The 20,365-nt window shown below is 51.8% G+C and overlaps 2 protein-coding genes across 5 annotated transcripts; both read left to right on the plus strand.

Moving 5' to 3' along the window:
* The first annotated feature begins 164 nt into the window (after nt 1–164).
* DENND2C (DENN domain containing 2C) lies at nt 165–16,971 on the plus strand. 4 transcript variants are annotated; one of them, XM_082069345.1, is made up of 19 exons: nt 165–209; nt 3,288–4,204; nt 5,136–5,284; nt 5,817–5,929; nt 6,349–6,516; nt 8,165–8,261; nt 8,859–8,903; nt 10,495–10,676; nt 11,015–11,124; nt 11,584–11,653; nt 11,991–12,068; nt 12,862–13,002; nt 13,296–13,444; nt 13,843–14,020; nt 14,251–14,292; nt 14,910–15,015; nt 15,839–16,078; nt 16,398–16,484; nt 16,750–16,971. In XM_082069345.1, exons 2-19 carry the CDS (start codon nt 3,432–3,434, stop codon nt 16,779–16,781), a joined length of 2,760 nt encoding a protein of 919 aa, XP_081925471.1. In that variant the 5' UTR covers nt 165–209; nt 3,288–3,431; the 3' UTR covers nt 16,782–16,971. The 4 variants fall into 4 exon arrangements, 3 of the variants coding, with proteins under 3 accessions (XP_081925471.1, XP_081925472.1, XP_081925470.1); XM_082069344.1 differs by having other exon boundaries at nt 172–386; XM_082069346.1 differs by lacking the exons at nt 16,398–16,484; nt 16,750–16,971 and adding an exon at nt 14,591–14,607 and having other exon boundaries at nt 170–386; nt 15,839–16,056.
* Nucleotides 16,972–17,079: 108 nt separating this feature from the next.
* BCAS2 (BCAS2 pre-mRNA processing factor) lies at nt 17,080–19,875 on the plus strand. Its single transcript, XM_082069347.1, has 7 exons — nt 17,080–17,235; nt 17,308–17,400; nt 17,612–17,682; nt 17,764–17,925; nt 18,742–18,792; nt 19,117–19,197; nt 19,454–19,875. Exons 1-7 carry the CDS (start codon nt 17,143–17,145, stop codon nt 19,581–19,583), a joined length of 681 nt encoding a protein of 226 aa, XP_081925473.1. The 5' UTR covers nt 17,080–17,142; the 3' UTR covers nt 19,584–19,875.
* The last annotated feature ends 490 nt before the right edge of the window (nt 19,876–20,365 follow it).

Here is a 20,365-nt window from a genome sequence, read left to right on the forward strand (position 1 = left end):
GGTTCCATGCGCGCCGGGAGCGTCCTGGGGGAGCGGCACTGGGTGAGGCGGGGCGGAGGGGCGGGGCGTCACGTGAGTGACGGCCGCTCGAGCCAATAGGCGTAGTTTCTTACGCACTGGGGGCGGCACCGGGTGAGTGACGGGTGCGCCAGCCAATGGGCGTAGCTCGATGCGCGCCGGGAGCGTCCTGCGAAGCGGGGCCGGGCACGGTGAGGCTCCCGCGGCGGGAAGCGGGGCCGGGCGGTGCGGGAGCAGCGGGCGGCTCGGCCCGGGGGAGCATTAGGCTTTCCCGCGGAGTCGCTGCCACGCAGTCCCGGGTGCTGCTGGACTAGACGCGGCGGAAGCGGCCGGGCCGCGGTGTTGCCGGCAGCGGAGCCCGGGAGCCGGTAAGGAAGCGGCGGCGGCGTGTTCCGCCAGCCCTGCCGGCCGCGGAGCTCCGGGGCGTCCCGGTGAGCCGGGAAGGGCGGGCAGGGGAGCAGCGGCCGGGTCCTTCTCCCGTGGAGCGGAGGGAGCGAGCGGGAGCTGACCCGGGGGAGGGAGGCGCCCGCTCCAGCCCACCGGCCGCCGCCGTGAGTCACCGGCCCCGCGCGCCGCCGCGCTCCCGGCCCCGCGCGCCGCCGCGCTCCCGGCCCCGCGCGCCGCCGCGCTCCCGGCCCCGCGCGCCGCCGCGCTCCCGGCCCCGCGCGCCGCCGCGCTCCCGGCCCCGCGCGCCGCCGCGCTCCCGGCCCCGCGCGCCGCCGCGCTCCCGGCCCCGCGCGCCGCCGCGCTCCCGGCCCGGGCCGTCTGAAGGAGACTCGGGAGGTGTGGGGGTGCTGGGGGTTTTACCAACGTACGCAAGTGCCTGAAGGGGGGTGCAGAGAGGACCTGGCGCCTCATCCCGGTGGTGCCGGTGACGGGACTGGCACAAACTGGCACACAGGAGCTTCCCTCTGAATGTCAGGAAACACTTTTTCATCCTGAGGGTGCCCAAGCTGTGGCACAGGGTGCCCAGGGAGGTCGTAGCATCTCCATCCTTGGAGATATTCAAAGCCATCTGGACACCAACCTGCTGTGGTGTCCCTGCTGGAGCTGGAGGTTGGACAAGGTGATGTCCAGAGGTCACTTCCAACCTCGACCACTCAGAATAAACCCATTGCTACAGAATAAACTCCATGCTACACGGTCCTTTGGGGGCCTGTCCCTGTGCTACTTCTGCTTCTAGTGTCTGGAGACCTGACAGGGAGGAGAGGTGCCTGGGCTGGGGCTGTACCGGCCAAGAGGAGCCTGTTCGCCCCTCTCCTGGCCTGGGTTTTCCCATCAGAGCCATCGTGTCTTTGCCTCAGGTCCTCAGGAGCGGACCCGAGCGCTTGTTGCTGTAGACTCGCAATGGCAAAGGAAAGGGGAAAGTTGCTTTCCTGTCTGCTAATCAGAGCTGTGCAGACAGGGCTTGAGGAAGGATGGCTCTGCCGTAGCTCAGGATGTTTTGGAAACGATGCCTATTTATAGGAGAAGGCAGGGGCCCCTCGCTGGCAGGGCAGCCCGGCTGCGAGCTCGGCCGGAGCTTCACCACGCTGCTCTGGAGACGTGCTGGGCGCTCAGGAACGTGGGGCGGGCAGGGCAGAATGCTGGTTAGGGACAGAGAGCTGGTGATGGAGTGAAAGCCCTTGGGGTGCTGGAGCGAGTTGAGAGAAGGGAACGGAGCTGGTAAGAGGCTGGAGCACAAGGGTGATGGGACCTGGGGGGTTCAGCTGGAGAACAGGAGCTGAGGGGAGACCTTCTGATCTCTGAACTGCCTGAAAGGAGCTTGGAGCCGGGGGGGTCGGGCTCTGCTCCCCAGGAACAAGCGCCAGGAGCAGAGGAAACGGCCTCAAGTTGCGCCAGGGGAGGTTGAGGTTGGATCTTGGAACAATTTCTTCCCCAAAGGGCTGTGGGGCATTGGAACAGGCTGCCCAGGGCAGGGGTGGAGTCACCATCCCTGGAGGGTTGGACAGACAGACATGAGGTTCTCAGGACATGGGGCAGTGCCACGGGTGGGGAACAGTTGGACTCAGTCATCTTGAGTGTCTTTTTCAACAAAATGATTCTGTAATCCCCAGTTCAGTTGCTCACCCGGGTTGTCTGAATTCAGCCCATTCACTGCTGAGCGGGAGAGTTATAGGCAGCTGCCTGGGACAACGCGATAAGCGATGCCAGACTGCGGGAAGCCACGGTGCGCTCTGTGCAGACGGGCAGCAGTGAGCTTCCTGCCACAGCGACCAACGCTGCTTTGGTAGGTGGTGTGACAGTGCAGCAGAGAGCTGAGGCTTGGTGCCGTGTGTGCCTAAGCTATCACCGAATCATTTGCTGTTAATTGCACCACAAATGCCTCTGCCGAGCAGATCAGAACACCGGGGACAGAGCCGGTGGAATGAGGCGTGGTGTGGAGGACACGGGTCTCTGCCGCGGCAGGGGCTCCCCACGCCCAGCCTGGTGCACGGGGCACAAACCCTTGTCGGGCAGGTTTCAGCTCCTCTGCCTTCCAGCTTGATTTGCTTCACATCCTCGGTTCTGCAAATTCTTACGGGCTTTGACAAGCTGGGCATCGTAACGGCAGATTTGGAGGACACAGACCCAGTTTTGGGCAGTGGGAGCTGTCTGGATCTGTCAGGTGGAGCCTGGGCACAGACTTTGTTTGACCACAGCCTGTGTTCCCACGTGGAGCAAGTCTGGTTTGCCTTCTGCAGAGGTTCTCTGGCTTTGCCGCAGGTGTGCAATGGGACTGTTTGCACAGTCGGGCTCCTCTCCAGTCACCACAACTGTCCGGCTGCTGCTGGAGGAGCAGACGTGGTTCCCCTTCCGTAGTGCTGGCGCTGTATCTCGTATCTTGCTGCGTCTCTGCTGCGTTGGGGGCTCTGGCAGAGACGCGGTGCTGCAGCGGGTTGGCTGTGCTGCCCGAGGTGCTCTGAGCACTCCAGAGCATCAGGAGGCACCGCTACGAGGATGCAGCAGAGGGGCTGGCCGAGAGCTGTGCTCCTGTGCCGTTAAATAATTTCCTTGAGTTTGCACCTCTGGAATCCCTGTCTGTGTTTTGTTCCTGTTGGGGTGTTTTGTTTTGTTTTTTTAAACCAGTGAGACCTCCGCTTCCTTTTGTTGGCCCTCCCAGATGTGTGCTACAGAAACGGGCTTTGTGGGGAGCGTGCTCTGCAAGCCAGGCTTCAACACGTGATTTGGGGAGGAATGTTCTTCAGCAATTGCCAGAGAGCAGCTGGGAGCTCCTGGTGGTGCGTGTGGCTGGAGCGCGGCTGACGCTTCGTTTCTTTTGTCCGCAGGTTGTGTTCAGCAGCCGGTCCTCGCAGAGCCAACACCCGGGGGACTTCTGGATGTTGCTTTGCAGTCTCGTGCCGGCTTGATGTGCGCAGGACACAGGTGGAGCTGGATGAGATGAGGGGTTTGTGAGCGCCTTGGCACTTGCCATGCACCCAGCGGGGCCGCTGGACGGCAGCTTCTCCCGCTCCGCTGTGCAGACCCTTTCCCGGAGCCACTGCCGCAACATCAAGCAGAAGATCTCCCAGTGGGAGGGGAGGACACGGGGGTGCTCCAGCAAGGAGAAACAGCAGCTGAAGGACTTTGGGGTAGAGTGTGATCCCAGCTGTGATGTTCTAGCCAAAGGGAAGGCAGAACGGACAGAGAAAGGCAGAAGGACTGCGTCCAAAGATCCAAAGAGCCTGGGTTTGGATTTCAGGGAAGATGCGCGGAGCTGCGTGCAGGCTGGGGACTGCGGTGAGCGCCGGCCCTGGGAGAAGGAGGACGAAGGAGAATGGCAAGCAGGCTTCCTGCCCCCGGGTAACTTCTATACCTCACAGGCGCTGTGGAGGAGGGTAGATCCCCTTCTGGCTGGGAAAGCCCCACCGGTTCCCTTGGACCTTCAGAAGCAGCGAGGGATCTGTGGCTCTGCGGAAAGAGAACTTAAAATCAAAGGAGTGGATGCTCTCTGCAGGGCAGAGAGGAGCTCGAGAAACATTTACTGTGAGGCTGAGGGGCAGGAGGAGGAGCCGGCTGCTGTCCCACCGCCCAAGCCCCGCAGGACTTTCCGCTATCTTGCAGAAAAGGCCGCCGGTAGCGGCAGCGATGCCGCTGCTACCAGGGAAGCTCCCCTGCAAAAGCAGCACAGAGGAGACTCGGCGTCATCCTCCAACAATCCTGAGACGAGAATAGCCAGCAGGAGGATCAGAGGGAGAGCCCAGAGGTACCTTGGTTCATCTCTCGTGTCTGAAACATGTTTCCTTAAATCAGTTTCTAGATGGGTTGAAACAGCTTGCTCGCTGTGATATCCTTGAGGAGGCACTAGTACTGATGATGTGTTTGATGGGGAGAGGATATTTCTGGATGAAAGTGTCCCCTTTCCAGCATTGTGTGCACGCTGCTTTTGCTGCTGATAATCATGCAAAGAAGGCTCAGAGCTCCAAATGGATGTTAAACCAGAGTTCAGTGACCATACGCTGGCCCCAGGGATAGTGCTGCTTGCTGCTTGCCCTGGGCTTGTGCTCCGCTGCAATTTGTGGACTACAGAATAGCTTTCTCCTTGGGGCAGTGCGGTTGCTAAATGTTCTGGCTTTCTTGTGCGTGACAGATTCTCTCGTTGCTTGAAGTCGGAGGCTTCACAGCGGCAAAGCATGCGGCAACAAACCAGATTTTATAATGATGGGCTAAGCGGTCAGCAATAAAAACTGGGGGAAGAAAAAGGAAGGGAGGGGACGTTCGGAGTTACGGCGTTTGTCTTCCCAAATCACCGCTGCGTGTGGTGGAGCCCGCTGCCCTGGCGATGGCCGAACACCTGCCTGTGATGGGAAGGAGTGAATGAATCCCCTACTTGCTTTGCTTGCCTGTGCAGCTTTTGCTTTTCCCGTTCAACTGTCTTTATCTTGGCGCACGTGTTTTCTCACTTCTACCCTTCCGCTTCTCTCCCCCGTCCTGCGAGGGGGGAGTGAGCGAGCGGCTGCGTGGGGCTGAGCTGCTGGCTGGGGTTAAACCGCGACACGTGGAAATGAGAGCGTTCAGACTGGAGCATCCGTGTGCTCGGTGGCCCCAGGGAGGAGCAGACTCTGTGTGGACTGGAGACAGCAAATCGCTGGTACATGCAGGTGCCTTTAGAAGAAGTTACGCTGGTTTTCCTCTAGGAAATCTTTTGAGTTTGAGGACATCCAGGGCTTCCGCAACCAGATGGCAACCACTAAGTCCCACAGACTCCAAGAAGAGGCAAATGGCACTGCAGGATCCAGGCTCGTCTACACACAGTCAGAAGACAACATCTACGAGGACATTATCTGTATGTGCCTGTGCTTCTGGGGAATGCACTCACTTTATTTAAGGGTAGCAAATTTGCTGGGAGGGAGGAAGGAAGATGAGAATGCATTGAGACCCTTTCCAGATCTGTGACTTTTGAGGTCTGGAGTTCCTTGTAACTGTCTGCATGGCAACAGCTTGATCTCGGATGTCATGGAGGGGTTGCTAGAACCGGCCTGCACTAAACTGATTTCTTTATTAGCTCTTCACTACTTTGCTCGAGTGCTGCACAGAGATCAGTGTGAACGCTGACGAAATCAGCTGCTCTGCCATAGGGCCGCTTCCTCTGCCGCGGTGGAATTGGTTTGCTTTGCTGAGTCTGTACAGTTTGCCACGTTGATGCTTGTGGGTTAGAAGGAACTTTGAGTCGTGGAAACCTAATCCGTGTTAGAACAGATCTCTCTCAGACCCTGTTAAAGCTTGGCAAACAACCGCACGCTCTCCCTGCTTGCGTCCCTCGCGAGAACGCAGGACTTTGTCTCTTTTTCTGAATCTCCCATCCAACCCTTTTTTAGGTCCCGCAAGAGAGAACCCCTATGAAGATATCGGGGCGCTGCCCCTACCCCTGTGGAAGGTCCCGTCTGTCTGGAAGTTCCCACCCCCCCGGAGTACCAGGGGGGCTCCCAAGGTAGGGAGAGGGGATTAAATTGTCACCCGTTTAGAGAATCCTCCTCACAAGGGCCCTGTTTTGTGCTCTCCCCAGCCCCACATTGCCCACTCCTACATCATCCATTTTCCTTATTTTATTATTGTTTGTTATTAATGTAAATTCCAATGAACAGCCACGGCAGCAGCAGTGGATTAAGCTGCTAAGGAGCAAAAGAACAAGAACAAGGGACTGTTGATGAGATGCTTGAGTGTGTGGGGTGGGGATGGGATGGGATGGGATGGGATGGGATGGGATGGGATGGGATGGGATGGGATGGGATGGAGAGCCTGGTAGAGCAGGAGGCTGCAGGATGTTTATTGTTTGTGCTCCCATTGACTCTAAGCTTGGACCAAAGCTTAATCCCACACTTAAGCATCTTTTCTGATTCTGTTTTCCAGCCTCCCCCAAAACCTGCCTTCCTCAGTCGCAAGACTCTTGAGCTAAAGCCCTCCCAGACAAATTTCCAAGGGAAAATGGTGAAGGACACAACCCTGCCTGTCACCCTGAGCGAGTGGAAGCTGTTCCGAGCAGCAGAGGCTGCCAGCAGGAGGAAGAACTTGCCCTGGGTGAGATTTGAGCACGAAATGTTACTTCTTACATGGCTTTTCAAACTCTTGTGCCTTTTCTAGCATCTTCAAAATGCTTTGGAAGTGGTCACAGCCTTCTAAAGGTGAAGAGCAGTTATAGGGATGAGCTGAACAATGCTTGTCAAACGTCACTTTGGAGTAACACGCAACTCCTGTGTGTGCTTTTAAACAAGTTGTGGGCCGGGAAAATCAGGAAGGAGATGGCAAGATTATAAAAATGCTGTGATGGAGAGTATTTTTCATTTGGAGGGGGAAAATAAAACATTCTTCAAATGCAAACCTGTTCCAAAAATCTGGTAACAATTTGCATGCAGGAAGCACACTTGACTCTTTTTGCTCCCAAGGAATTGAGCCAAGATTGCTCGAGAGATTGGAGTGTAAGAAGAAAAATCTTACTTATTGCTCAAGAAACACATGGATGCCTTAAACACACCCAGTGTCTTGCACTGGTGACTCAGCTGTACAAAAATGGGAGCAGAAATGGAAATCCTCTAGGTCAGGCTGGGTGGGAGAGGGGAAAGAAGGCAGATTTTGCAGGAGCAGCACCGCTTTCTGCTGTGGGCTAGTTTCTTCATGCAGCTAATGCAGAAAATTGGGAAAAATAGATCTTAAAAAGGAGAAGCGCATAAGCCAGGTCTGCTGAGCTGGGGATAAAGGCTTGAGCTGAAAAACAGGTTCTCTTGCTGAATATGTTCCTTTTTATGCAGTATTTGTGGTGACAAATGGCTGGGCCCCACCCTCCCGCGTTCAGTGGGAGCATTTAGTGAATTCTTGAGGCAAGATTGAACTTGACCTGCTCTCTGCATTTCATGTCAATCCTTCCCAACGGAGCCATCGCCGCCTGTGACGCGCGGGATCCAGGAGCCGCCTGCAGCGTCCTGGGCCTGGCAGCTGAGGGGCCTGTGACAGGAGGAACAGAAAGCACCAGGACTTTGGTTTCAGGGCTGTTGTGACCAGCGGAAGGGAGGTTAACAGCGTCAGCTCCAATTGGCGAAACGCTGACCCTTCTTTCACGTTGGTACTTTAGTCTGCGTTGGGCTAGGCTTCTTTTCCAAAGTGTTTCTTCCACTTGCCCAGGTCTGTGGTGTCGCTGCAGCACAGAACAGTTATTCTGTCCCACCGTCTTTCTTCACCTGTGCAAAATGAAAGCACATTATCCCTAGACAAGGACTGCGCTTAGAGCAGCTTAGTTCTGCGCCTGACATGGTGCTTTGGGGAAATTCCAGCTGTCTGACGTCCAGCTACAGCATAAAACTTAAAAAACCAGAACAAACAAAAACCAAAGCCCAAGCTACACTGAGAGAGCTCTGCTTTATCTGGGCTTGGAAAGAACTGGAATGCTTGAGAGCATGCAGAGTCAGAGTCCTTTGTGGTGGAGGGTTTAGAAGGTATTCTTGCAGGTGCCTTTGCCATTGGGCTGTGTAATAGAAAACGGAGATCTGGTGCCGGACACTTTGCTGTTCTGCGTCTGTTTGGTAAGCAAAGTGTGATCACTTCCAGAACGCTTGCGCAGTTTGGTGTCAGTTTTGAGTGGTGCTAATGATAATCTCTCTCACAGCAGAAATTCTGGTGGCATCTGGAGCCTTTTCTCGACCACATTAACCTCTGCTTCTGCTTTGCATTTCAGCTGGTGCTAAAAATCCAGGAGATCTTTGATTCTAAGCGGGGAAAGAAGAGGGTGAAGTTGCTCAGTGCTGCTGGGAGAGAAGCGCCTCCAGTGAAAGGTAGAGAGGTTTCCAGCTCCCTTCTCTATTGCAGCCCCGCTAGGGTGGGGAACGCTGCCTAAGCCCAGTCTAACGCTGTCACACGTGGAAGGTTCCGCTGTGATCTGAGCCTGAAGAGCTGCGCTACTGGTTAAAAGAGCTTTTTCAAAAAACACCCCGCAAAACCACTTGGCACGAGAACCACCTCTGACTACTCCGCTCGTCGCTTTTGTGCCTCTAAAGTGATATTCTTATGTACTTCTGATTTTTTTTGTAGCTGTGGTATGGTCTTTATTTACAGTATATTCTGCTCAGCAACTCTGTTAACTTACAGCAGCATCAAATAACCGCCTGGTTTCTGTTCTTGGCCTGTGTTCAGCTGACCTACAGGTGGTTTGCTGGAAAAAAGTGATTTAATAGCAACTCTGCTTTTTGAAATTTACTGTTGTAGCGTGTTTGCCAGTACCGGCTGCTCTTTGCTGATGTTTCGAGCAGGATAGATGGGCAGCCCTGGGTGACGTTGGTCTGACGAGTCTGTAGTTCTGTCTCTTGCCCAACTTTGGGTGTTGCCCATCTTCCTTCTGCATGGCTAATCAGTGAAAACTATGTGTGTTTCAGGTGAAACCAGCGGGAATGAGAGTGATACGGAAAATCAGCCAAAAAGTGAGTGAATCACAGGGGCTGGTCTTGTCCCCACAGCACCACACGTTTGCTGAGGCTCTGGGGGGATAAACACTGAGTAGTTGTGGCCTCTGTCGAGAGAGAGAGAAAGGGAACATCTGAGAGGCAGCATTGCCGAGGCTGGGAGCTGTTGCTGTGACAAATCAGCCTCTGTTTCTGCCACTTCTCCTGAGCCCTTGGGGTTTAATGCCATTAATCTTCCAGTTGCTTGGAGTAGATTCATTTTGGGGTTGGTAGAGTCACACTTATCTAAAATATGTCTTGCATGATGTTGTCCCTGGGTCACCTTTGCTGTGAACACTTGAGGTTATTTTCCCCCTACTTCTTTCTCTTGGTTCTGTTTTAAATGTATAATATTGTGAAATGCCCTTTCCTCTGGGGAGAAATCACTTGGTTATTTGTCTGGTTCCACAGTCCTGAGTTTTATCATCGGGCCAAACTACAGCCTTGAAATACCCACTTGGTTTTAGTTGGTGTGGGAAGGACCGAAGGGGTGTGGGTTTCTGTGCTGGTGAGGTTTGAATGGTGGGTGACTCTGGCACGTCTCTAAGCAAGCAGCTAGTGAAAAGGAGCAACAGAATTGCTTTAATGTTCATTTATTTGGGGGGAAGCATACAGAAGGCTTTAACTTGGAGTGAATAGTTCTGCTTTTTGATGTTGAGGGTAATGGAGAGTGAAGAGTCCCTGCAGAAATCCAGTGATTGAGTCACCGCCTGATTTACGAGTTGTTTCCAAAGTGTACCAAATGTGTCACGGTGCCTGGGCCTCAGGAATTTCTTACATCAGAGTGCTGTGCCCGTGCTTGTGAGCCTGTGCTGCCTGTCAGGACATCCCAGCCTGGAGGTTTTTTGGCCAGGGAAGCGGCTCTGCCTCTCTGCGATGCCCAAACTGGTGGAGCTGGGCTTCTCACAGCTGGGTGTCCCTCGCGCTCACCACGATATGTCGCTCTGAGACATGTGGAAGGAAGGTCAGGACAGCAGGACGGTGCTCGCTGTGGGTCAGGAGGGGTTTGCAGAGCTCCCCTGGCCAGAACAGCTCTGTGCTTGAGGAGCTGGCGCAGGGGTCCGGGTCCCGTAGGGTGCTGCAGGTGTCTAAAGGTGCTGACGAGTCCTCTGTGACCTGTTGGTGTGTGGCAGTGAGAGCTACAGGCTAGTTCTGGATTTGTTCCTGTCCTGGGAGGACAGGCTGAGGGAGTTGGGGTGTTCAGCTGCAGAAGAGAAGCTTGGGGGAGACCTTATTGCGGCCTTTCTGTGCTTAAAAGAGGCCGATAAGGAAGATGGGGACAGACATTTTATCAGGGGCTGTTGTGATGGGACAAGGGGTGATGGTGTTTAAAGAAGGAGGATTCAGGCTGGACACGAGGAAGAAATTGTTGCCCTGAGGGTGGTGAGAGCCTGGCCCAGGTTGGCCAGAGAGGTGGTGGATGAACCATCCCTGGAGACATCCCAGGCCAGGCTGGACGGGGCTCTGAGCAACCTGAGCTGGTGAAGATGTCCCTGCTCATGGCAGGGGTGGGATGGGGGAGCTGGGACGGTCCCTCCAACCCGAACCATTCCGTGATTCGATGACTCAGGTCGACACAGGTGCCTGCTACAGTCAACCTGCAAGAGGAACCCGCACTACCAGACTTTGGAGAGGGATTTGATAGAGCTCCAGGAGCAGCGGCTGTTCGAGCTGTTTGTGGTGGTGTCACTGCACAAGAAGGCATCCGACAGGACGTACACACCACAGGTCATACAGCAGTTTCCCAGCAAGGTACGAGCTGCATGGAAACCTGTCCACAAAACACACTCAGTGGCTGTTTATTTCCTCTCGCAGTGTGTCCCTTCCTAAACTGTACTAGTAAAGCTGGCCCACTGATTAGGATACAGGCTTGGAATATAAAGCAGCTTGCTCTGTTACAGACTTAATGTATAGCACTGGGCTGAGCATCTTTCTTGATAATGAGTTTACTGTCTTGTTGGAACTAGAAGTATCTGGTGGTTCAGCATTTGGAAGTGCCAGGAAGATACTGTCTCCCGTTGTTTTATTAATAAATTCTGCAACTGTGTGTCACACTTCAGTGACTTTAAATGCACGTGTTACCCCTCCAGCCTGAACATCCCTTCCGACAGTCCAAGGATACTGAAGAGAGGCTAAAGGTCATTCCCAAATTCTGCTTCCCAGATCCCAAAGACTGGTTTCCTGCGTCAGACCTAAAAAGGTAAAGACTTGTTTTTGAGCACTCTTGCCCGAAATGGGCAATACTGAAAGCTCAGGTACGTGCCAGGGAACTGCAGCCAGAGCAAGGAAATATGGGAAAGGCTGAGTCCCTGACCCTGTGGAGGGAAAGATGAGATACAGAGGTGGACTCACAAGTGCTGCTTCTGCCCAAGCACCGTCTTTCCTATCAGAAGGAAGTTTGTCACATCTGTTCCAGGCCAAGCCCTGGGGCTGGCGGGTGCTTCTGTTGCTCCCTGGCAGAATGGAAACGCAGCTGAGAGGGAAATGAGCTGTAGCAGCTCAGTGAGAGTCCAGGTTTTACAGAGAATAGAGCCTGAAGTCGCTTGCTGACCGCAGCAGGACCAGAAAGAGAATGGCTTGTAGCTTGTGTGCTTTGTTTGTCGGTCTCTTCTCTGAGCTGCACAGTGAGTTTAACCCTGACTGTTCTTTGCTCCCCCAGTGAAACGTTTTCTTTTGTGTTGACGGGTGAGGATGGCAGCCGCTGGTTTGGGTACTGCAAGAAGCTCCTGGTAAGCATGTGTGTATTGAGTGGAGTGTAAAGAATGCATTGAGAAATGCACAGTCAAGCACAGGATGCGTATCAGCAGTAATTTCCCATGTGGGTTATGTAGCCGCTGTGCTGCTGCTGAGGTTCGCAGCCTGTTGGATGTAGAAGAGCACGAGGATGTCCAGCAATATGGTGAAAAGGGCTGCGGGGGTGAGAAACAGCTCCTGGAACTGCTTATTCGTCGTGACTCTTAAGTCAGAAATATAGAGGGAAGGAATTGTGTGGATCAGCTACCGTGTAGGTGCTGGGTTCTTTATTGCATCCCTGTTCTCTGCGTAACTGTTCCCGTTGCCTTTCAGCCAGAAGGGAAAGGGAAGCGCCTTCCCGAGGTGTACTGCATCGTCAGCCGCCTGGGCTGCTTCAACCTCTTCTCCAAGGTGAAGTGGGGAGAGCGTGTTACTTCTTATCCGACTTGAGTCTGACAACCTGCAACCTCCAGAAAGCAACTGGATGCTTTTGTCCAGTCTAGAATTGCGTAGCTTTTGTCATTCACCCCAGCAGAGTGGTGCTTCCTTGCTGCCTTTGCTTTGACAGGGCAAATAAAATTATATCAGTGCTGCAACTTGTCAGACAATACACAGACGACTATCACTGCATAAAATTGTTGTCACGAAGTGGCTTCTAGTACCTGATATTACTGATGATGCCACTTCACGCTCTTCTTCCGTGACTTGGAAATGGAAGATCAGTTTAAGGGCAGAGGGTGGAAAGATCTCAGCTTGTTTTTTGTAGCACCGTGAGGAGATAAAGGGATAAAGACTGGGGAAAGTTACTGCAGCTAAGGGGCAAGTATTGCAGAAGAATACAGGGGCAAGCTTATGAAGAAAGCTGATTTCTAATCATTGGAGCACAGGGTCTCTAGAACAGTGCTTCAGAAAGCTTTCTTGGGGAGGAGGATGGGGTTGTTGCTCTTCTTTCTCCTCCAACTAGTTATGGGAACTTGGTTACCTCATACAAGACATTTCCTTGCAGTAGCAGGAGACTGTACTTGAGAACGGGGAGTTGTGCTCACAGCTGTCTATTCCCATTGAATTATTGAGATATTTGAAAGGAGCTTTCACACTGAGGGGGAGAGGGCTGCGAGCAGAGCCCTCACGTGTCGCTGTGGGCTCGCGTCTCCCCCGGCTCACCAGCAGGCACTGAACCAACGTTCAATGTGTTTTCTTGCAGATTTTAGACGAAGTGGAGAAGAGGCGAGAGATCTCCCCAGCCCTAGTGCACCCGTTCATGCGCAGCGTGATGGAGGCGCCTTTCCCCGCGCCTGGACGCACCATTACCGTGAGGAGTTTCTTGCCGGGAGCGGGAAATGAGGTAAGAGCGATGGGGACCGGCTTTCCTGCGCCGATGGTGTCTCTGGGCCACAGTGGTGCTTTGCAAACCGCACTGCAGTGATGCTGCCTATAAATGATTAGTCTGAAGATAATGCCCCAAAGTCTGAAGGAGTTTATTGCACAAACTGGCTTCCTGTTGAATCCCCTACCGTAGAAGTGATTCTCTGCTTTTTCTAATAAGGAATTGCTGCTCAGAAGCCCTGTGCGGTGCTCTGCACCCCCTGCCCGGGCTGGGGTTCCCCTTCTTGAGCAGCAATTCCTCTTGCGTCTCAGGTGATGGAACTCTGCCGGCCCTTGGATTCTCGACTCGAACATGTTGACTTCGAATGCCTCTTTAAGTGTCTCAGCGTCTCCCACATGATTCGTGTCTTTGCCTCTCTCCTGCTGGAAAGGAGGGTGATCTTTGTTGCTGACAATTTAAGGTAAAAAATGAGTCTGAGCGACTAGTTCTTTCTGAGGGATGCTATTTTTTCTTCTGTGTTTGGGCCTGTTTCATGTGCAAGCTTGTCTAACTTTTTGTAAACAGTTACATTTAAAAGCTTTTTGGCAGACTTTCCACAAAATATGTGCATGTTTAGAATTTCAAGTATGCTATTTAGCCAAGAGGAGTTAAGGGAACGTTTCCTTTACCTCTTTAGTCTGGGTTGTTGCTATTTGTAGCTCCCCACAACTGACTTAAAAAGTGGACGCATGGAGCTTCTGCTGATGCATAAAGAACATACGTGAATTACGTTTTCCCTGAGCATTTCTAACCTGTGTCTGCAGCCGAGGCCTGAGTGAGACACTGACAATCCACCCTGTGCTTCTCTCGCCTTTCTAGCACGCTGTCTAAATGTGGCCATGCCGCGGTTGCAACGCTTTATCCCTTCACTTGGCAACACACCTACATACCAGTCCTGCCAGCTTCCATGATTGATATTGTGTGCTCTCCGACCCCATTCTTAATTGGCATTCTCTCCTGCTCGTTACCGCAGCTCCAGGACCTGCCCATCGAAGAGGTGAGAATTGGGTGAAGCACGGTAGATGGAGAGTATCAGTGGTATGAGGCTGATGTCTCTGCAGTAATCCCTTTGGATTCTGTTTAAGGCTGCACTTACGCAGAAGTGTGTTTCATATGTGACATCCCCTGGCACTGGAGATGTATTAAAAAAGGAAAAAAAAAAGGCTTTTTTTTTCTGTATATCAACATATGTGGTTGTAAGAGGATGTTTTGTACATCTTTCCCCAGGTTCTGATTGTTGATCTTTGTGCTGACAAGTTCTTGCAAGAGGTGAGTGAAACAACAGTACCAGTTACTCATGGTTATATGTCCAGAAAAAGCATCAATGGAATGAAATTAAAGCAAGAAATCGGCAAAAGCTGGTACGCATGTGTTGACTCCAGTGGCGGAAGAAATATCTCACGTTCCTTTTTGATCAAGAGAGAAGGGAACAGGCTCACAAATCTTTGCTGAACTTTACCTAATGTGCTTCTATATCACCTCACAAGTAGGTGGAGTATTTATTACTAGTTCAGGAGGATGTTTGCATCTCCATTTCCTTGCCTCACTGTTCTATTTTGCATTGCAGCCTGCAGCTGGAGAAAGGTATTAAAAGACTGGGTTTTTTAACCATAATGTTGAGACTTGTCCTATTTTTTTGTTGTTGTTCTGGTGTGTTTTATCTCTGGTATAATAAGCCGAGTCTGTGTTGTGGATGTAGCACGTGTTGTTCTGTGTTGGCCAGTTGTGTGTGTGACTCAAATGGTGCCACCAAGATACACCAAATCCCAGAGTAACTTCCCTCTGTTTTGGGCATGCTATGAGTATTTCTATCTGTTTGCAATGAGAATGTTCTGTTTATAATAGATACAGCACAAAAATGCTTTCATGGCCATTTTTCTCTTCAGGTATCAGATGAAGATGAGATCCTGCCTCATAAACTCCAGGCTGCGCTGGTACAAATCTTGGAAGAACGAAGCGAAATCTTGTCACATGAGCAGAGCGACACACAAGGTACTTCTGTGGAAAAGTGTTTTCACGTTGGCAAATCCCTGCAGCTTCCGTGTAGTTGATATAAAAATGAGCGAATGGAACTAAACATAAGTGACATTTTAGAAAGCTGTTTTTCGGTGCTCTTACTGAGAACATCTTTCTCGTGAATGTGTTAGAAAGAAGTTTGGTGTCCTAACAATTGTTCCTCTTTTCACAGTCGGTATGTGCAGAGCTCATCAGTTCCCTTGCTTTGAGTTTTCTTTAATTTTTTGAGGTGGCAGAGAGAACACTTTTCTTAAACAGAGAACAGTGAGAATTATCTGTCAGATTACCCTCTAAACTGGACAGCTTTGTACATAATCTGACAGATCAGTAAGTGAGAATTTTGAAAAGCATTGTGTAGCCCGAGAGAATGGCATCGACAGATGATCTATTTCCATGCACGTCAAAAGTAACGAAGTCCTCCGGTGGGTTTGTGTTTTGTAATTTGCCTAATTCCTTAAGAGAATTAAACTTAGATGTTAACAGAATTAAACTTAGAATTAAACTTAGATTAAACAACATGTGCTTACAGTTTATTAGACTCTAGATGTTTGATGGGAAAAGAATTTCCGAATGCTTTAACTGCTAGAAAAGCTTTAGAATGAAATGTGTCTCAGCTGCAGCAGAAAGTTGGCATGGGAGAGAAATCTTAATATTTGAGCTGTGGCTTCTTTGACATCATCAGAAATGTCACAGTCTGAGCCAACCAGCCTGGAAAGTGACCGCTGCTCCTCCTTCAGAAGCGGAGTGTCTGAAGCGATGAGCGCGGAGGGAAATTTCTCCTCTGTTGTCCTCTCTGCAGGTGACATTCCTCTCAACTCCCTGGTCTCCGAAGCTTTTGTGCAGTTCTTTGTGGAGGTGGTTGGGCACTACTCCCTGCACATGAACGTCACAGAGAAAGGGGAGCGGGCGTTTCAGCGGGAGCCGTTCCGTAAATCTCACGCGTCGCGCAGCGTGCGCCATTTCTTGCACTGCTTCATGGAGACGCAGATGTTCGCTGGGTTCATACAGGACCGAGAACTACGTAAGAACGCTGTCAAAGGTGAGGTTTGATACCTTTGAAACTCACTTTCAAAGTATAATGTCACGTAACTTGACTCTTAAAAAGCCTTTTGCCCTGGCAAGTTATCCTGGTGGCATTTTGTCACATGTAGTAGCTCCATGCCCTTCTAATTACTCAAAGAATTCATCTTATGAAGTAAAGAATTTTTGCATCTCTCCTTTCAGGGCTTAATCCCACATCTTACTTTACGTGCATGATTTCCTCTTCGTGACCTTGTTAATGATATGAGATGCCACATGCTAAAAGACTTTATCGATGATCTAGGTGAGTGATTTTCTTGTTTGTTTTTGCTCTTCAGGCCTCTTTGAGATCCGTGCCTTGGAGTATTTGGAGAGTATTCCGGAGACGGAACCAACTGGAATGAATAAAATCCTTCGCAGTCTTGGTAAAGGGACATCCTTGCTTTTTGTTGATTTTAAAAAAATAAAATAAATGTAGCTATTGAACGAATAAGTGCACGCACACGAGAGCAGGGCCCGTTCTTTGCCTTGCGCACTTGTGTGCGCGTTTCCCTCTTCTGGGGACACCAAACACTTTGTAAGATTGTTTTATTTTTAAGCTTTTGCATCTTTAGATCAAGAGCTCCCTCAGCCAGATGCCTCCTGGAGCATCTTTTCCACTCCTAATGTTGTTTGTTTTTCTCTTTGTAGGGAGCAAAATGAAGTTTCTCCAGAAGCGGTGACCGTGCGCTGCTGCGGGCCAGCCAGGCGGCGGGGCCGGACCCCTGTTTGCCTGCGGGAGGGCTGGGGCTGCGCGGGGCACTGTGTGCAGCTGCTGCTGCCGTTCAACAGCCGTTAAATGACGTTAATTAACGCCCTTCAAACCGCGCCGCTTTCTGTTCCTCTCCCGCCGCAACGGGGCCGGGGAGGGCGGGGCTACGTCGCGGCGGGTGCGCAGGGGCTCTGCGTCAGCGCTGATTGGCGGAGGGGCGGGCGCGCAGCGGCTCTGCGGCAGCGTTGATAGGCGGAGGGGCGGGTTCGCGGTGGCTCTGCGGAAGCGCTGATTGGCGGAGGGGCCGGCGCAGGCGCATAGCCGTGCGCAGCATGGCGGGCCCGGGGCTGGTGGCCGGGGACGTGGTGGTGGACGCGCTGCCCTATTTCGACCAGGGCTACGAGGCGCCGGGGGTCCGGGAGGCGGTGAGTGCGGGTCGGGGGAGGCGGCGGGCAAGGCCGGGGCGACGTTCCGGCCTCACAACGCGTGTGCGCTAGGCTGCGGCGCTGGTGGAGGAGGAGACGCGGCGGTACCGGCCGACGAAGAATTACCTCAGTTACCTGCCGGCGCACGACTACAGCGCCTTCGAGGTGAGGCGGCCGGTCCCCCCCCGACCCCGGCCGGTTCCCCCCTCACCCCGGCCGGTTCCCTCCTCACCCCGGCCGGTTCCCCCCTCACCCCGGCCGGTTCCCCCCTCACCCCGGCCGGTTCCCCCCTCACCCCGGCCGGCTCCCGCCCCCGGTTGTCCCCCCCGGCCCCGGCCGCCCCTCTACGGCCGCCTCCCCGCTGCTCTCCCCGCAGACCGAGATCATGCGGAACGAGTTCGAGCGCCTGGCAGCCCGGCAGCCCCTGGAGCTGCTCAGCATGAAGAGGTGAGGGAGGCGGCCCGAGCAGCCGGTGAGTGGTGCCCAGTGCCCGGTGCCTCTTCTCCTGAGCCAGGCGGGCTGTTGTAGGTACGAGCTGCCGGCCCCGTCCTCCGGCCAGAAGAACGACATCACGGCGTGGCAGGAGTGCGTGAACAACTCCATGGCGCAGCTGGAGCACCAGGCCGTCCGCATCGAGAACCTGGAGTTAATGTCGCAGCACGGCTGTAACGCCTGGAAGGTGTACAACGAGTAAGGCCTTGGCTTTGCTGAGCCTCACTTAAGTTCTGGCTGTAATTTCTGTATGTCCCTCGTGTTCTGCTGTGTAAGTCCAATGGGAACCTGGGTACTGTATTCTGGAGTAACTGAGCCGCTTTGAGTGAGGTATATGTGGTAGAAAAGGAGGCTGATCTGAAAGAGAAGGAGCCGTCTCTGCAGCCAGGAAACAGCCTGTGTTTTAATGCATCCCAGTGTTAAATGTTGAGAGTTGTGGCTTTAATTGAGGATAACTAAAGGGACTAACGACAGCCTGCAAAATTATAATTCAGTAGTGGAAGTAAAGATGACTTGCTACTAATGCTGTTCAGCCTGGAGCCATTGTTAATGAAGCTGTTACAAAAGCCAAAAAAACTTGTGGACAGTATGGCTGCAGGGAGCACCAGCACTATTTCAGGCAGAGAATATTAATATCCACTTTTGGGAAGGGTTGGCTTAGCCTTAGATAAAGGCTTAGCCTTAAATAAAGGTGCGTTTGAGAGGAGGCAAAGGGTTGCTTGGCTTAGGAGAAGGGCAGCAATTAGAGGATCAATTAGTTCACGTATATGTCAGTAAGCAAAAAGAACTGTTGGTGCTGTGACAATGTTACATGAGGGAAACCACAATAAAAAATGGTTACAGGTAATTTTAGAATTAAAATTAGAAGATGGATGATGAAGTAGGGAGATGTTACAACAGCATGTTCTCTGTTGTTTGCCTTGAAGTGTCGTGTTGTGTCCTTGCCTCTGGTTAAATGGGTCCAGTCTAACAATTCTGTGTTTTCCTAACGCTTTTCTTGCATTCTGCTGTTAGACATCTGGTTCATATGATAGAACAAGCCCAGAAAGAGCTTCAGAAGTTGAGGTGAGTCGTTTTTAGTATTTTTGTACTGCAGTTTGGAAGGAAATTGAATGCCTGTCCCCTCCAAGCTGTGCAGAGGCTTGTGGATACGCTGCTGCCGTGGTCAGAGTGTTTTCACTGCTCATAGACTTTTGTTTAGTGTGCAGTTGTCTCTGCAGAGAGACGTTCCCTGATGTTAGGCTTGGCCTATCATTTTAAAGTGGATGCCTACACAAATGCTTTCTGGTAATACTTCTAGGGGTCAGGTGTATTTTGAAATTAGCAGCATATATTACAAATTTTAAAGAAAGGAGACAAAAAAACCCACATGTATCTTTTTCTCCCCAGGAAAAACATTCAAGATCTGAACTGGCAACGAAAGAACATGCAGCTCACAGCTGGGGCGAAGCTACGAGAGATGGAATCTACGTGAGTATCTGGAATTTCTCTGTTAAATCTGCCACAAAGTTTTGTGTGTTACAGTTTAGCTGGGTTAAAAACTACTTTTTACCACTTTGATTGTTCAAGTTACCATTAATATCAACTGAGAGTTTATCACGTACTGAGAAGAATAGTGCTTTAGTTGGTGTCTTTGTACTTCTTTGGAGCAAGCATTGCCTTTGATTTTATAACAGAGGACTGTTATTTAACACTTAAACGATTCTTTCTTTCTTTTCCCTTCCAGGTGGGTCTCTCTTGTCAGTAAAAATTATGAGATTGAACGAACTATTGTGCAGCTAGAAAATGAAATTTCACAAATCAAACAGCAGCACGGGGAAGCAAACAAGGAGAATATCCAGCAAGAATTCCAGTGACTTAATCCTTGCTGTCTTACCGCAGCATATGTTAAAAACCAAAACACTTTGGAGATGCTGGTTTTGTAGACACCTCTAGTTGCAGTTGTGTTAGGTCATAAAAGGGTATTTTCATTGTTTTAAATTCTAGCATGAGGTAAAGTAGACTTAAAATGTCCTGTTCAAATGAATCATGGGCACAGTTAAATGTACTGTGAATTTTTCACTTACTTACCTGAAGCAGGAGCTCTGAAAAAACCCTGTTTTCTGTTTTAGCATTTCCCCCTACTTTAATAAACATTGTTTCGCTGTCTGTGTGGCTTCTGCTTCATGTTCAAAACTGCCAAGGTAGGAGACTCCACAACCCCCTGGGCAGCCTGTTCCAGGCTCTGCCACCCTCACCATGAAGAAGTTTCTTCTCATCTTTAAGTGGAACCTCCTGTGTTCCAGTTTGCACCCATTGCCCCTTGTCCTATCATTGGCTGTCACCGAGAAGAGCCTGGCTCCATCCTCCTGACACTCACCCTTTAGATATCTGTAAACATGAATGAGTTCCCCCTCAGTCTCCTCTTGTCCAGCTCCAGAGCCCCAGCTCCCTCAGCCTTTCCTCACACAGGAGATGCTCCACTCCCTGCAGCATCTTGGTGGCTGCACTGGACTCTCTGCAGCAGTTCCCTGTCCTGCTGGAACTGAGGGGCCACAACTGGACACAATATTCCAGGTGTGGTCTCCCCAGGGCAGAGCAGAGGGGCAGGAGAACCTCTCTGACCTACTGACCACCCCCTTCTAACCCACCCCAGGTC

Source organism: Streptopelia decaocto (genome assembly GCF_964273445.1).
Source record: "Streptopelia decaocto genome assembly, chromosome: 19".
Taxonomy (NCBI): domain Eukaryota; kingdom Metazoa; phylum Chordata; class Aves; order Columbiformes; family Columbidae; genus Streptopelia; species Streptopelia decaocto.